Genomic DNA, 17,485 nt, shown 5'->3' on the forward strand with positions numbered 1-17,485 from the left:
TCAAACCTCCTTTCATTGGGTTCGTTGGATATTTTGCTGGCTTTTCAGTGTTGATTGGAGTGAGGGTGGTTTCAGGGAAGTTCATGCCTACACCAGAAATAACATTTTGCAAGTTTCATTTTATGCAAAAAGTTTCGGTGTCATGAAGTAGAGAAATTATGTTTTATCACTTCTTGAATCATGTTGCTCTTTTCTCTCAGAACTCTTATCTGGCATAAAGTGACTTGCTTTTTCTTGTCGCTCTCTAGCTTGCCTACTCATTTTTACATCATTTTATTAAACTCCTGTAACAAAGTAGGTAGCCTTCAAGGTTAAAACAGTTGGCAGTTCAGTGAGTGAGTTGCATGGCTTCACTGCCATGTGATGAATCTCTGCATGCCGTCCACGTGGCTTAGCATTTTCTTTGGTACCAACAGTGCATCTCTCTGCCCTGTGTCACTGCTAAGAAGGAATTTTTGTCCAGTCATGCAGAATGCACCTAATGGCAAATTTATTGACTGTTTCTTTGATTTTCATTGGCTCAGTAACTATTGCTAGCTAATGACATTTTTTAATTTTTTTTTTAAGATTTTATTTATTTATTTATTTGACAGAAAATGTGAGATAGCAAGCACAGACAGAGGGAGAGGGAGAAGCAGACTCTGCTGAGCAAGGAGCCTGATGTGGGGCTCCCTCCCAGGATTCTGGGATCATGACCTGAGCGGAAGGCAGACGCTTAACCGACTGAGCCACCCAGGCATCCTGCTAATGGCATTTTAGAGATGACTCCCTTAATATCAAAAACCACCCTGATATTTTTTTCTTCCTTTGCTTCAGTAGCTTTTTTTTTTTTTTTTTAAGATTTTATTTATTTATTTGACAGAGAGTGAGATCACAAGTAGGCAGAGAGGCAGGCAGAGAGAGAGGAGGAAGCAGGCTCCCCCGCTGAGCAGAGAGCCCGATGCGGGGCTCGATCCTAGGACCCTGAGATCATGACCTGAGCCAAAGGCAGAGGCTTAACCCACTGAGCCACCCTGGTGCCCCAGCTTCAGTAGCTTTAGACAGATGGTATATTTTCACTTTCCCTTTGCTTTATGTCTAAGTCATGCTTTCTGGAAAAGTAGAAGGAAATAAAGGAAAAAAATGGATCACATCTACTGACTGGCTACTTTATCTTGAGAAATCAAGTACAAAGAATTTGACCTAGTTTTTGAAAACAAGAGGCTCCAACAGCATATTACATCCTTCGCTTATCAAGTGGGATGTGTGTGTGTGTGTGTGTGTGTGTGTGTGTGTGTGTGTGAGTGCTTGCGCACGCGTGTGGGCACACTGCGTGAGACACGGTGCGAGACACTGCTTTCGGAGTTTAAGTTATTGCAGTCTGTGGAAAGCAATTTTCCATGTTTTTCAAGTACTTTAAAAATGCCTCTCCCATTTGACCCATTAAATTGCAAACTGGTTTGTTGTTCGTTTTGTGTTTTATGATTGTTTGGCATGTCATTACAAAAAATACAAAATTGGGAATGCACTAAAATGTTAACAGTGATTATTCCTGAAAGGTGAAAGGAAGATTAGTTAGTGGGTTGATCTTTGGTGCGTTTTCTAAGAGTATACAATTGGCTGGATACTCTGTCATTGGGATGGAAATTATTTCTTCTAAGTATGCTGAAGGGAAGAGCAGATAACCTAGTATGCTTCAGAAAGCATTTGCCATGTCCTGCATTTATGGCTCTTTCGTGTTTCAAGATGATGTAGGGTCAGTGAGTCATCCCACAGAACAATAGCCTTGGCCTTTTAAAAAACTGGCCTGCTCTGTTTTCCTTTTCATATGGGATGGGCTTCAAAATAGATGCCAGATTTCTCCTGGATGGTTTGAATTCTCTAGACAGAATAAAACCAAGCCACTCCCCATTTCTTAAAAATACCCTTTTTGGGGGAGCGTCTGTCTGGCTTAGGTCAGTAGAGCATGTGACTTTTGATCATGGGTCGTTGGTCATGAGTTTGAGCCCCATGTTGTGGGTAGAGATGACTTAAAAATAAGATCTTTAAAACAAATAAATAAACATAGCCTTCTTTAAAAATAACTCCTGTTCATTTATAGTATGTGAGCATCATTTCTTAACTTGCTCCCATATTCTAGCTTCGCCATCATCTCTGAAATCCAATGTTACTAGGCGGTCATTAGCTTGGACTTGTTTTAAGACTGGCTGGTCTTAACTTTATGGCCCTATTACTAAAAACTGTTCTGTATCTTCTTTTTCTGCTACAGTATTGGATACCAACGATAGATTCTTGAGAAAGATCACCATCGGACAGGCTCCAACGGAGAAAGGGCACACACGGACGGTAGCTATTTGTTCCTCTCTAAATGAATTATTCCTGTGAGGCAGATCCTTGCTGCTTCTGTCCTCCTCCATCCTCTCCCGTACGATTGATACTGCCAGGTGCTGCTCTGCCTTTTCCCTTTTAAAATGGAAGTGAGTAGGTGTGTGGCATTGAGCACTCCTGACAGCTTTTGCAATAAATCCCATGTGTCACCTGTGTGTTTTTCCCCCAGCACTTTTTCCTGGAGGTGGTGAGCCCCCGGTGAATATCCTTGCACATAAATGGATTAAAACCGCCTCTCTATTTTTTGTGGCCATTTACGTGTCTCTTCAATCTAAGAGCTTCTGTGTTGTTTCCTTGTGTGTTAGGGAAACCATCACCACAGGATTATTAGCTTCCTTCAGCAAAGATTGTTGGCGCTACTGGAACATTTATTTTTATTTTTATTTTTATTTTTTTTTTTTATTTTAATTTTTTTTAAAGATTTTATTTATTTATTTGACAGACAGAGATCACAAGTAGGCAGAGAGGCAGGCAGAGAGAGAGAGAGAGAGGGAAGCAGGCTCCCCGCGGAGCAGAGAGCCTGACGCAGGGCTCAATCCCAGGACCCTGAGATCATGACCTGAGCCGAAGGCAGCGGCTTAACCCACTGAGCCACCCAGGCGCCCCTGGAATATTTATTTTTAAAAATGGGCAACTCAAGGTCCTGGAATCACTGATGACAAATTTTTGCTATTGGAGAGTTATTTTCATTAAGTTCTTTGGGTACTGTTGTGCTGTCCTGTCCTTTGAAGCTATTTATGTAAGCCTCAGATGCAAACAAGTGTTGCTTTTACCACTCTTTTGGTTTCATGTGGTATTCCCTGTTGTGTTTTTTCCCGGCCCACAGGCCCAGTTTGATATCTCTGTGGCCAGTGAAATCATGGCTGTGCTGGCTCTCACCAGTTCTCTAGAAGACATGAGAGAGAGACTGAGCAGAATGGTGGTGGCATCCAGCAAGAAAGGGGAGCCCATCAGTACCGAAGATCTGGTGGGTACCCAGGGTCTCTGTGGGGACACAGGCTTGGTGAAGCCTCCGTGTCTATTGCTTGAGTATCCCAGTAGTTACTGATGAATTCTCTGTAATTTTGCTGCTTACAAGGGAATTACGAAATTTCCAAAAAGAACTTCATAGCGAGTAATTAGGTGCTGCAGTAACAGACCACGGGTTTCAGATGGTTTGAGCAACAGCTTCACCCTGTGCATATTTCTGAAAGCGGGTGTTTGACCTCAGTTTGTAGAGAATGTCAGATGTCCCAGTGAGGTCCTTAGCCCCTGAGACTGGAGTCACACGCTGGCCTCTCCCCTGGACAGGCCTCCCCGGGACAGGCCTCCCTGGCTGAGGCATCTTTGCTCGAGGCTCATTGCTCGCCATCTCCATGCTAATAACCATGTTGGGAACTGCACTTTGCCGGTTTTCGGATGGCCCTCCTGGCTAGTTCTCCACTTCAGGGTTATTTCTGAACTGTCCATTTGGTAATACGAGGTTTAGAATGAGATCATCTTACAGGTTAATTTTTTGAAAGCCGCTTTGTGTTGACAGACACCAAAATGTTTGGCCTGTGATTAGCAGTCTGTCAGCTGAATTCAGAAAAGGGAGAAAATACTAATTTCCTCTTCTTACAGTCAATATGTGTAAGAAATGAAATCATTTTGAATTTTTACACCCAAACCAGAAACTTAGAAACTCACCGCAAGTGAATATAGGTGGGATCCATGGCTTTATCTTCCTACTTTGTCACCAGTTCATTCAACTCTGGTTGGATGGCTTTAAAGAGGGACCTGATATGTGAGAGTGTGTATTGAACTCCTGGGTACATCTTCAGTTTCAGCTTTGGAAAACACACCCTGAATTTGGTTTTCAATCACTTCTGCCCAGACATCAAAGCTACAAATAATTCAGTTCCTCTAAGAGCTAGCATTTCTGCGCTATAAACTAGTTTAAAATGGATTCCCTCCTCAATCAGCAACAGTGCTTGATTGGGATGCTTGTTTCCAGAGTTAAATGTTTTTCCACAAATTACATGTGAATGTCATTTTCATTCTTTGTATTCTTCCTGCTAAAAATAAGTGACAACCTCATAGTATATCCAGAAAAAAATAAGTCAATGGATGGTCTAGTTAGGTGAAAGTACTGATTGGTGCAAAATGGCTGGAGAGGGAAGATCCAAGAATGCTCAGTTTTGGTTCGTACGGTTGGGGTTTTTTGCTGCTGGGAAACGTGTCTTGCCCTTGTTTTGTAGGGGGTTAGTGGTGCGTTGACAGTGCTCATGAAGGATGCAATCAAGCCCAATCTCATGCAGACATTAGAGGTGAGCAGAGCAACTCCCACCTTCCCGAATCGGTCTTCTGTGTCACAGCACTGTGGTTATAAAGCAAACTTCTCTTGGGGGGGTCAGAGAATTCTCTGCCTGCTCATGTCTTTCCTTGCGTACTTTCTCACTGTTGTGTTTGGGATGTTCCTGAAATACAAAAGAGGTGGCTTTGTATTTTTCTTCCGGGAAGACTTGGTCTTTTGGATTCCAACTAACTTTCACACCCTTGACCACGTGATCGCATTTGGAAGCAGGATCGGCAGCGTGGCCCATGCCATCTCGTTTCTGCAGGGCACTCCAGTATTTGTTCATGCTGGACCGTTTGCCAACATCGCACATGGGAATTCCTCCATCATTGCAGACCGGATTGCCCTCAAGCTTGTTGGCCCTGAAGGGTTTGTGGGTGAGTATTTTTGCAAAACCTGTGAATAAACTGGGTGTTTTATTTTAACATCAAGGGAGTTGGGATGGCCTTTTTACAGTTGCTTTTCTCCTCACTTACAGTGACTGAAGCAGGATTTGGAGCAGACATTGGAATGGAAAAGTTCTTTAACATCAAGTGCCGGTATTCTGGTCTCCGCCCTCACGTGGTGGTGCTTGTGGCCACAGTCAGGGCTCTTAAGATGCATGGAGGTGGCCCCACGGTGAGGATTGAGAGTTCAAAGAATCTGATTCTCAGCAGTGTTCTGAAGGCTAAAAGGAAGTCGGGATGGCTTGTCCCTCTTTTGTCATTCAGCTGCTCTTGTCCTCATGATTAATAGGGTGCCAGAGGCAAGAGATATTTCTACAGCTCTTGTACGGCCACCTTATCGATCATGGAAATTGGCTTCACAGCCAGTCTTTCTGAGATCTAAACCAAGGACATGTGCTTGGCCAGATGCACAGAAAACTCCTTTATGTTCAGGCTGTTCTTTTTAAGGAAGTCCCCTTTTCCCTCTAAATAGTGACACTGACAGCCAGCCCGCTAAACCGTTTAGCAGAGACAGAGGTCAGCCCTTTCTTCAAAGGCGCTTGCTGGGTGAGACTAGCCCAACCTGGGAGAGAGAAGGAGAAAGGTAGATATGCCCTGGACGGCCTCCGGGTAATGGAGAGAAACTAGGTCAGGACTAGTTTATCTTTTTTTTTTTTTTTAAGATTATTTATTTATTTATTTGACAGACAGAGATCACAAGTAGGCAGAGAACCAGGCAGAGAGAAAGGAGGAAGCAGGCTCCCTGCTGAGCAGAGAGCCGGACATGGGGCTCGATCCCAGGACTCTGGGATCATGACCCGAGCTGAAGGCAGAGGCTTAACCCACTGAGCCACCCAGGCGCCCCAGAAATTGCACTTTTTATCCTATTATTGTAATACCTTTTTTCAGCACCTGCACATGAAGATATTGTGGTACTTTTCAGAAATTACTTGAAGTATTAAATTCCTAGCCTTACTGAATTCCACAAGCCAGTCTTGCAACTTGAGAAATAAGACCTCCTTCACTTAAAATCAGTGTTTCTTAGGGAAACCCGTGATCACCACACTAACATAGAAGTTCTCAAGAGTTTTAGCCTCAGAACTTCTTTACACTTTCAAAATTATTGAGGACCTGCAAGAACTTTTGTCTCGGTGGATTGTATCTATGATATTTACTGTATTAGGAATTGAAGCTGAGTTAAATAGTAAAAATATATATATATTTCTTATATATATATATATATATATTTTTTTTTTTAAGAATTTAATTATTTGAGAGAGTGAGAGCACAAACTGGGAAAGAGCAGAGGGAGAGAGACAAGCATGCTTCCTGCTGAGCATGGAGCCAGACACAAGGCTTGCTTCCAGGATGCCAAGCCAAAGTCAGACACTCAACTGATTGAGCCATCCAGATGCCTCCCAAATTTTATATATATATATATATATATGTATTTTTTTTTTTAATGAAAAGTTGTTAGATTTCCCCAAACAAAATATAAGCATTGTACATTGTTCAGATATCTTCAGGATCTGGCCTAGTTGGAGACCACTGGACTTTCATCTTCTCCATGGGATCACATGTCACATGTTTTTTTGCAAAAGTCCATTGTACACTCCCCTAAGAGAATGAGAGTGGAAAGAATCACTTGATATCTTGGAATTATTATGGAAATAGTCTGGACCTCATGGACCCATAAAAGGATTAGGTCCCCAGACCACACTGTGAGAACCACTGCCATAAACAACCCCAGCATACCTCTCCAGTCTCAGTTGTCCGCAAGGCACCAAAAGTGTTCCTAGCCCAGGAGTGCAGGATGGACTCCCCTTTTATTCCCAGGTATAACCTACATGTTTTCGCTTTGTATGCCTTAACACCATTGCACCTTCTTTCCTCCTAATCTCAGGGTCTAAAAAAGAGTGCCAGACACTTAACATGGGTAGCACTGAGAGGAGATCATCCCACAGAAAGTTCTGTCCAGAAACCAGCCCTACCGCTCTTGCTCCCTCAGGGAGCTGCATGTAAAACCCAGAACATGGCGGCTCAGGTCCCTGCCCACCCCGCCACCCACCCCCCCAGCCCTGGTCGTGGCCCCTTTTGGAGTCGGAGCACCATTATCTCCAAGGAATGGGAGCAGACCAAGCTGAGATGCTGTGCACTGTGAAGTCTCTGGAATTGGCACCTTCACCTTAACGTTTGTCCCTGTAGGTGCAGCGGGGCCAGGCCACTGGGCATCTCCGTAACAGTGAACTCACTGCTTCAGTATTCTGACTCTGTCCATATACCCTGATGGAAGGGGAAAGTCCTGTGTTGTGTCCTCGTGTTTGCATTGCTTGTGCTCCTTCGTCCAGCTTCACGAAGGCATGGGCTGGCTCCACGGACCAGCTCAGGAACCCATTGCAGGGCTCGTCACAGACTCCACTAGTGGCCATTTCCGGGTGGCCTTTGCGGGGCTGACCACTGCCTTTTTCCCACAAGCCCCTTGACTTCCACCCCCGCTGCTATGTGCTTCATTGGCTGCGGTTCTCGCCCCCTGCCTAGAACACATCCCTTTCCCCACCACCTTAACAGATCTGTCCTCACCTCCTTCGTTCAGGCCACAGACGTATCCCACTCTGCTCAGAGCAGTCATTTTTGATTGTGTGCAGTAGGCTTGTTCAGATACCCTAAATCCTTTGGGTTGGAAACCACCTTATCCTGCTATAACCGTCCTCCCCTGCGGCTGCCCCAGGGTGCAGCTTCTGGCCTTCTACACCTGACAGGGCATCATTTTAAGATAAAATGGGATTGTACGTAGAAAATGCCTCTGATTTTGCTTCCTTTCCTTCCAGGTTACTGCCGGACTGCCTCTCCCCAAGGCTTACACAGAAGAGGTAACTTCAGTCATTTCTAATCCCTTGTCCTAAAGAGCACCCCATCCCAAATCAGCACTACTCAGCCCAGTCCGTTCAGAAATGAGTGGGTGGGCGTATGGCTGCCAGGGCAAGGCAAAAGCCTGCAGTGTGCTGAAGAACTGCCGTGGATGAAGTTGGGAAGAAGCGTTTAGGAAACAGCCACCCCACAGAGGCTGCCAGTAAAGCCATTAGGGCTAAACCAGTGTGGCTGGTTCTCAGTCGGGACATTAGGCAGTGTCTAGAAACATGTGCGATCGTTTTGACTTCGGGTAGGGAGTGCTTCTGGTGCTGAGTAAAGGCCAGGGACGCTGCTCAACACCCTACAGCCCACAGGACGGCCTCCACAACAGATACAATTTTGCCCCAAATGTCAGGAGTCCTGAGGTTAGGAAACCCTGCCCTACACTAATGACCTTTCCTTCCACTGTCTTCCCTGCATTGGCTGCTTCATTACCAAACATCATCTGAGTGTGAAGCAAATAGGAACTTTTTTTTTTTTTAAGATTTTTACTTATTGGGACGCCTGGGTGGCTCAGTTGGTTGGACGACTGCCTTCGGCTCAGGTCATGATCCTGGAGTCCCGAGACCGAGTCCCGCATCAGGCTCCCAGCTCCATGGGGAGTCTGCTTCTCTCTCTGACCTTCTCGTTAATGCTCTCTCTCACTGTCTCTCTCTCAAGTAAATAAATAAAATCTTTAAAAAAAAAAAAGATTTTTACTTATTTATTTGACAGAGATCACAAGTAGGCAGAGAGGCAGGCAGAGAGGGGAAGCAGGCTCCCTGCTGAGCAGAGAGCCCGATGCAGGGCTCGATCCCAGGACCCTGAGATCATGAGCTGAGCCGAAGACAGAGGCTTAACCCACCCAGGTGCCCCGGAACTATTTTTTAAAATATCTTTTCATCTGTAGATTTAAATCCATGTTAAAGGGCCAGTGTGCGGGTCAGGATCCCAGTTATTTTGTTAGGTAAAGTGTCCCTAAGCTGATGAGGTTGATAGCAGTCAAGGGGGACAAAGAACTGGGAGCTTGAGTCTTTTCCTACTTGGATCATTTCCTCTCAACCATTGGTAGAGGCTGTTTGGTGTAGTTTTGTGAGAGACGGACCCTCACATGAGATGGAGAGGTCAGCCACTGCCACCGTTCCATTTTTCTTTCTTTTGGGGGAGACTGTTAAATTGTCAGGCAGTACACTGCCACTGTTCAAGCCCTAAATGAGGTATTTCAGAAGTAGCTAGAAAAGAATTGTTGGTGCCTTGCGTCTGCCTGTCTTCTGAGATATGATTTGCCTTTTATGGTCATTTGTCTGATTCACGCGTAGGAGGGGAATTCACAGTTCTGGCCCTCCTGCCACCCCACAGCCTTTCCTGTGTCTAATTAGAGTGACTGCCCCTAACCAGCCCAGCTGGCGTCTTCATTTAAGAAATTCTCCTTTTTAAAAACTGTTCTCAATCAGTCTTACATATTAATTGGTTTTCATGTGACTAGAGGTAAAGAATTAACAGGGCTCACAGAGAAAAAAGAACAAGAGAGTTCCTCAAAGAGAGCAAAGAGATGAATAAGGCTTCAAGTCAAGCAAGAAATGTTAATGTTTTCAGATGCAAAGATACGTTTTCAGAGACAAAGATATATGATACCAGGAAGACATTTATTTTAGCACTGGGGTTAAATCTGAATTCTACACTAATTAGTGGTCATTAAATCTATAAAATCTCCATTCTAGGAGCATATAGAGTTAAAAGTATACAGTCTAATATATGAATGGGATAGTTTTTACAAAATGTAAATAAAGTCAATCTTTAAAAAAAAAAAAAAGAATTTGGGGCGCCTGGGTGGCTCAGTGGGTTAAGCTGCTGCCTTCAGCTCAGGTCATGATCTCAGGGTCCTGGGATTGAGTCCCACATCCGGGCTCTCTGCTCAGCAGGGAGCCTGCTTCCTCCTCTCTCTTTGCCTGCCTCTCTGCCTACTTGTAATCTCTCTCTGTCAAATAAATAAATAAAATCTTTAAAAAAAAAAAAAAGAATTAGCAGGGCTCTTTAGAATATCAATTAAATCCCAATTTTAGTTTTCATCTATTAAAGGGGAAAAAGCAGAAGTCGTGGTAATAATCTTAGTTGTTTTCTGCCTTTATCTTATCCCCTTTTCCTGCTGTTTTATTGAATCCACAGACCAAGGGGTGTTTTACTGCTGGGGTTTGCTCATAATCCAGTGTATTTATTTTTATAGAAGACTATTATATTTTTATCTTAAAAGATTTAGTGTATTTTTAAGCTTATAATAGTAACATCCTTTTTGTATTTTAAAAAAAAAAAAAAGGTTAAACAATTTAAAGATATAATACATGATTTGAGTCCCCTGAACCAGTTTGGTACATATTTTTCAACATGTAAAATATTTCATGAATATATTCATGTTTTTTTTATATTTGTCCAAAAATAGAATTAATTAAGCTGTCCATCGTTTTGCAACTTTGGTACACTTTAGTATATCTTTGCTAGGTTCCATGTTAAAACAGATTCTTTTCACTCTCGTAACGCCTACATGGTACGTATTTATTGACTGTGTATGTCATAATTCCCTGGCCCGTCCCCCATTGAAGGAGGTTTGTGTTTGCAGTTTTCCAAGGCTGAGAGCAACACTGCCATTAACATTTAACATATTTAAAGGTATGTTTCCTTAATCACTTTCCTCTAAATGTCACAGTATTCTGTTCTTAAAGGTGGCATTTATCCTGTTTTCTTTGTCCCCATTGATGGCTCATGGTCAAGTTCCTTAGAGCCTTTGAAAGCATCCCTGATCACTTTCTATTTTCTGAGAGCACTTTGGTGGGTGTGTAATGGACACCAGGCACTGTGCTGGGCGCTGTCTTCTGACGGAAGGATCTTTGTGTCCCCGAGTAGAGTCAGTTTATGCCATTGTACCATGAGTACATAAAATCTACAAACACAAGGTTGTCAGCATCATTTACTTAAGAGCAGCTAATTCCCAGCAGACGGCAAATATGCTGGTAAGATGTGGTTTGGCGAGAGCAACTATACCAGCTCTCATGCCTGTCGTTCAGCCAGGAAACAAGCTCCACTCCAGCTCGGCAGGCTGGCACAGGGCAAGGGCGCCATGGCGCCCCCTCCCCACCCTGTGAGAAAGGGCGTGGGCAGACCTGCCGTGGGCTTGTTCCCACGGGAAGCAGCTTCTGGCTACAGGACACACGTTCCGTTTTAAGAAGAACCTGCCACTGACCTTATGGACACTTCCCCGTTGTTCTTACAGAACCTGGAGCTGGTTGAGAAAGGCTTCAGTAACTTAAGGAAACAAATCGAAAATGCCAGAATGTTTGGAGTTCCAGTGGTAGTGGCGGTGAACGCATTCAAGTAAGTACAAAGAGTAGGAGTCAAGGGGGGACTGTGAGAAAGAGCCAGAAACCATCCCCCGGCGCTAACTGTACAGCCCCACGGGTAGCTCTGTTCTGTTCTCCAGTTACTGGTATTAGTTATTAAGCCTCTGATCTGGGAGCTCCTGACAAGAGCCTGCGGGGGGAGGGAGGGGCTCCACAGATGCCACAGCCAACTCGTCACTTCTCCCACGGCGGGCCCCGGGTCAGCTACGGCTCCTGCAGGTCCCCTTCTCCACGGAAGGACACAGACGTGAAGTGAAGGGTTCTTTTTTGCTCTCTAGAGGCCTGTGATGCTAACAGGAAGTCATAGCCCTACAGCGTTCCCTTATTTCAGTACGTCTAGTGGGGCATTGTCTTGACAAAGAGTTGAACATGCTGAGCTAGAAGGGTTCGTGCGAGAGAGAACTTGGGGAGGTTGTTTAGGTATCGGAGTACTGGTTTTAATCTTGCTGTAATGGCCAAATCACAGTAGAATGGGAGAGAACAATTTTGGCAAGCTAGTGTTTATTTTATTTTTATTTTTTTAAAGATCTTATTTATTTGACAGAGATCACAAGTAGGCAGAGGAGGTGGGGGAAGCAGACTCCCTGCTGAGCAGAGAGCCCGATGCGGGGCTCGATCCCAGGATCCTGAGACCATGACCTGAGCTGAAGGCAGAGGCTTAACCCACTGAGCCACCCAGGCGCCCCATAGCTAGTGTTTATTGATTGCTGTGATGGGCCTGGAGTGTTCGAGTATTCTGCATGTTTCTGTCATCTAAGCCTCATGATGTCCCAGGGAAGTAAGTGCCGTGGTTATTCCCATTTTACCACGTGGAGTCCAAAGCACATGAGGATTAAATAATTAGCCAGGGGTCACCACGTCATCACTGGTGGAGCCAGGAGTTGAACCCAGTCAGTATTACTTGATTCGTTTCCGTTCATCACTGAGGAACTCGCTGGAGTTTTCATGGCAAACACAAGACCAAGCTTGTCTTTTCCCACCGTCCTCAGTGCTTTAACACAGATCGCTGCCTTTCCAGGACTGATTCAGAGGCCGAGCTGGACCTTGTCAGCCGCCTTGCCAAAGAACATGGGGCTTTTGATGCTGTGAAATGCACACACTGGGCAGAAGGGGGCAAGGGTGCCTTAGCCCTAGCTCAGGCCGTCCAGAGAGCATCTCAGGCGCCCAGCAGCTTTCAGCTCCTTTATGACCTCAAGGTGAGTTGCATTCTGTATGAAAGAAACAAAAAAGCACTATGAGGTTTCTGTGTGGTTGCCTCTCTTTGGAGCCTGTGTTTAGCACCTTCAGCCCCACGGGTTTGATCCCCACGTCGGTGAGTTACACCAGCACAGCCCAGGCTGCTTACTTACAGAGTGGGTCCCTGCAAGAGCTCACTGGGAGGGTAGTTCCCGGCCTAACTTTTGAAAAGACTCACAGTACCTTCCCTTTGCTGGCAGCAGAAAGGGTAAAATGGAGGACCAGGAACGTAATTGACGACGGCCTTGAACCCAGGTCACCAGCCATGTCCTGGCAAATTGGCAAGGGGCCACAGCAAGCTCAGAAAAGTTTGCTGACCACTTCCCAGTCACGGGAAAGCCCTGTGCTCCTCAGCTCACTTGCTGGTTCAGGGCTGCCTCAAGTTCAGAGAAGCTCTCGGGTGTAAAGCCAGAGCACTCCGGCAGGGCTCAGCATTCTTTGCGTCACTGAGTAACTCTAAGCAGCACTGCTTCTTCTGTGGTCTCATAAAGTTAGTTCACAGAGAGGTGGTTCTTACTGTAGGGTTGTATTTTGTTTTCAGTTCTCTGCCCCTGTATTTCAGGATGTGGTTGGACATTAGGTAAGTATGCCCACAACAACTGGAACGTTCATTAGGAACATAGGATGGAGGTGATATATAATTCTGCTTTTATTTTCCTGACTGGTTCTTGGCATGGTTTCTAAAAGGTAAGCATAGACTTTCAAAATCAGCCATAAAAAGGGAGGAAACCCCAGTATTCTTGAATTAACATTGCAGATAAAATACACTGACATTTGGTCAATGTTGTCCTATTGACCTTGACATTTTCTTACTGAGCTTTAGTTTTATAGGCTGGTTTGAATATCCGTTCAACCAATCATATTTTTCGGAAATGCCCTAAACACACATCTGCACACAAATGCAATGCAAGCATTGTTCAGGGCTCTCTCTAAGCCCTGTTCCCAGTGCCTGAGTTAGGAGCCCCAGTCCTGGAAGGCCAGCAGCAGGCCCCAGGGAGGTGGCGTGATGAGGACTTGAATCTCTCATTTTTATTCGGAATTTTTCTCTGTTGCGACAGACAGGAGGCTGCCACTTTTTGTCTTCTTTTGCATCTCTTGGTCTTCAGTCACCCCTCAACAAAAGTACTGCTGCCTCAGAAGTTCTGAGTGTGCCTTGGCATTTATGAAGCTCCAGGGATAAGATGCAGGTGAAAGCAGTATCACTTGTCACCTCTTGATAAAACCATGGCTGAATAGACACTTTATTTTTGTCCATTATCCAAAGCCTCTTCATAAATTATCATTGTTCAGCTCAGAAGGGATTTTTATCTTTATAGATTATTGCTCCTTACAGAAAACAACCCTTGCCCGGTATGTCCTCCTGACCTTAGTTGCTGGGGAGCATGGAGGCAGACATTTTGCCGGATTTCGGTACTTTGCTCATCCGAGAGGCTTTCCTTCCCATTTCCCTCAGGCAGTGTCTCCCTATGCTGGTGGCCATGCGTCCCAGCACCCCGGCGGAGCAGCGCCACAGGGTGGGGACCCCCCCCCCCGGCCTCCATGCAGGGTGCTTTCTGCTTCATAGCCTTCCTCAGCACTCCTGGTGCATGAGCATCATGGAAATCACTGGGGTGTTGTTTTTTTTAATAAGTAGATGATTTGGTTTTTAGGACTATTTCTAAGCAACAGTCATCCACAATCAATATGTTGTGTTAAAAATAGGCTCTGCCTCTCATGTACAAAGTGGGGATTATTGGATGGATATTGGACGTCTTCCTTCATCAGTAGTACCCCAGGTCTGGTTTGATGTGAGTCTCATCTCCAGTCACAGGAACATTTGTTTTTTGAAGAAATAATCATTCGTGGGTAGTTGGTAGTACTGTCAGTGGTGTACCTAAGGACATCCTGAATGTGCATGCGTGTTTGTGTCTGTACACACACATAAACACACACACACACACACACACACACACACACACATTAACTATACCTCTGTGGGACATTTTCCACTCACAATATCTGAAGCTCGGTATTAGGGTCCTGGGATCGAGTCCCGCATCGGGCTCTCTGCTCAGCAGGGAGCCTGCTTCCCTCTCTCTCTCTCTCTGCCTGCCTCTCCATCTACTTGTGATTTCTCTCTGTCAAATAAATAAATAAAATCTTTAAAAAAAAAAATCTATAAAAGAAAATGTTGCTAACCCAAATATACCTCGGGCTATTTGCATATTTATATGTGTGTGTAGGAGTGCCTGGAGGGCTCAGCTGCTTAAACGTCTGCCTTGGGCTCAGGTCTTGATCCCGGGGTCCTGGTATCGAGCCCCCATGTTGGGCTTCCAACTCAGTGGGGAACCTGCTCTACCTCTGCCTGCCACTTCTCCTGCTTGTGCATGTGCTCTCTCTCTCTGACAAATAAATAAAATCTTCAAATATATGTGTGTGTGTAAGAGCATTTTCTCAACCTTTTAGGAACTCTGGCCTGGAATGTGGCCGTGTCCCAGTTCACAGTCGTTGTGTGCACCCGGTCATGGCATCTCCCTTCTCTTCCCTGTCTGTTAGCTCCCAGTCGAGGATAAAATCAGAATCATTGCACAGAAGATCTATGGGGCTGACGACATTGAATTGCTTCCCGAAGCTCAACACAAAGCTGAAGTCTACACAAAACAGGTAGATACTTGGCGGTTCATTCACTTCTTTACAGTGGCCCAGAGTCAGAGCCCCCAAGTTCTCCCAGCCCTGTGGGGTGCCACTGCCTCACTTCTCTCGGTGGTAGCCCTTTCCCCTCTGAATACTGAGTTTGGATGAGGTGGTCCAGGCCTTTATCTACTCAGAGGTGGTATAGATGAATGTGTGGAAAAGCCATGAAGAAGTAGGAAGTATCTTCCTCAAATATTAAGAGCCTGCCTTCAGTTGTATTCTCATGTCTGCTCCAAACTATCATTTTTAATTGGTTATGTAGATGAAAATACAATACTCACTTTTAGAATATGGTTGTAGGCCCTTGCCTCTCTCACCCAACAGAGGTTTTGATTTTTTTTTTTTAAATGATCTGTGATAATTAAACTCAAGGCAGTAAGGTCCAGATGGGTATAAAGGGAATTGGATATTTTAAATAAATGGAAGAATCTGTATCATCACCATCCCCAGGTATGCTTTGTAGCACTGTCAGCCTTTCATTGGTCTTGCTTTTTCCCTTCTCAGGGTTTTGGGGACCTGCCCATCTGCATGGCCAAAACACACTTGTCCTTGTCTCATAACCCAGAGCAGAAGGGTGTACCCACGGGCTTTGTCTTGCCCATCCGTGACATCCGTGCCAGCGTCGGGGCCGGTTTTCTGTACCCCTTGGTGGGGACGGTAAGTGATTGCTACAGGCAGAGAGGGGATGGTTCATCTGGGCTTCTTGTCTGACATTGGTCACGGAAAGCTGAGCAGAGTTCCTCACTGAGCAGCAAGCTGGAGTCAGGACCCGTAGATTAATCCCCTTGCTGTGGACCATCCAGGCGTCAGTTCAAGGATGAAGCCATAACAGCTTATCATGAATAACAGTTCTGTTTCCCAGGGGCGGTGTGACATTGACTGAATTCAGGACAAGCCTCATCGATCATCTGTGGCAGTGCTAATGTATAATCACAGCTGACCTTCACTCGGCACCTTTCACAGATGAACTCAGTCCTGCCATGCATCCGTTGAAGTATGGACAGAGGGTCCGCCCCTCCCGGGTCTTCTTTTTTTTTTTTTTTTTTTTTTTAATATTTTTATTTATTTATTTGAGAGAGAGATCACAAGTAGGCAGAGAGGCGGGGAGAGAGAGAGGGGGAAGCAGGCTCCCCCGCTGAACAGAGAGCCTGAAATGGGGCTCGATCCCAGGACCCTGAGATCATGACCTGAGCTGAAGGCAGAGGCTTAAACCACTGAGCCACCCAGGCGCCCCGCATCCCGGGTCTTGACAAGCCTGGAGCTTAGGCCTGAAATTCATTGGGAATTTGTTGTTTCTGAGGAAAGAATTTCCCCCGTTAAGTTAAGATGCAAATGAACTCCGTAGATGTGACAAGTGAGGTTGCTTATTTCCACTTCAAGATGAATTCAGTACCCAATGCTGCTTTATCTTACGAATTGTATGCACACGGAAAGAGGAGTCCTGTTCAGGAGTCCTGTTCGCAGGGGGGACAGGGTGCGGAAGGGCGCAGCTGACCATCCCAGGTTAACACTGCCCCATGCCTGGCTTCCCCCCTTTGATCTGCCCATATCCTATACCTGCAGCTTGTGCTTACCTGCAGTACAGGACTGACCGAGCAAACAGCCAGCTGACAATGTAAAAGAAGCTGATAGATCTCCTGTTGGAGCTGTGTCACTCGGGATAGTAAGAAAGTGGTAGGTGGCATGACAGAGTCAGACGTGTGTAATGTGAAAGCCACATCCAGTTCTCACTGCTCGTTCTGGGCTTGGCCAAGTTCTTACAGACGTGTGCCCTGCTTCCCTCAGCTCTCAGTGTGGGGCAGAATCATCCCATAACACCAGTGGTCAGACAAGTGCCAGTGTTCACCGGCGGGAAAAATCCTCTTTGGTAAAGAGCAAAAATACTGAAAATCCGAATCAGTTTTGGGAGCCATCTTTAGAGTTTTCTACTGCCATTCACATGTGTGTCTATGTCATTGGGCACATGCCCAGTATCTTTAAAGTCCTCTTCAGGTTTCTCTGCCAGGTCTAAGGAACAGTCCCTTCCTACCCCATTCTTGTTCCCACACCCAACAGTTGCCTACAGAGTTCAGAGTTCACGAATAGAGACAAATATCAGACCCCTGTAGAATGTTCTGGTAAGTTACAGTTCAGTTGTAGAAGTTGAGCTTCAGTTCTTCTCCTGTCGGATCTGATTGGGGACTTGT

The 17,485-nt window shown here is 45.4% G+C and overlaps 1 protein-coding gene across 1 annotated transcript in view; it reads left to right on the forward strand.

Annotated features, from left to right (window-relative positions):
• MTHFD1 (methylenetetrahydrofolate dehydrogenase, cyclohydrolase and formyltetrahydrofolate synthetase 1) overlaps positions 1-17,485 on the forward strand; it is a 59,413-nt gene that overhangs the window by 39,491 nt on the left and 2,437 nt on the right. The window contains exons 17-26 of the mRNA XM_004738914.3: positions 2,249-2,325; positions 3,194-3,334; positions 4,587-4,655; positions 4,950-5,061; positions 5,163-5,302; positions 7,938-7,979; positions 11,264-11,364; positions 12,409-12,586; positions 15,162-15,269; positions 15,804-15,956. Of these exons, the coding sequence (XP_004738971.3) occupies positions 2,249-2,325; positions 3,194-3,334; positions 4,587-4,655; positions 4,950-5,061; positions 5,163-5,302; positions 7,938-7,979; positions 11,264-11,364; positions 12,409-12,586; positions 15,162-15,269; positions 15,804-15,956 (1,121 nt within the window). The remainder of the gene's footprint in view (positions 1-2,248; positions 2,326-3,193; positions 3,335-4,586; positions 4,656-4,949; positions 5,062-5,162; positions 5,303-7,937; positions 7,980-11,263; positions 11,365-12,408; positions 12,587-15,161; positions 15,270-15,803; positions 15,957-17,485) is intronic.

Source organism: Mustela putorius, unplaced genomic scaffold (assembly GCF_011764305.1).
Source record: "Mustela putorius furo isolate JIRA1106 unplaced genomic scaffold, ASM1176430v1.1 tig00000129_pilon_pilon_pilon, whole genome shotgun sequence".
Lineage (NCBI taxonomy): Eukaryota > Metazoa > Chordata > Mammalia > Carnivora > Mustelidae > Mustela > Mustela putorius.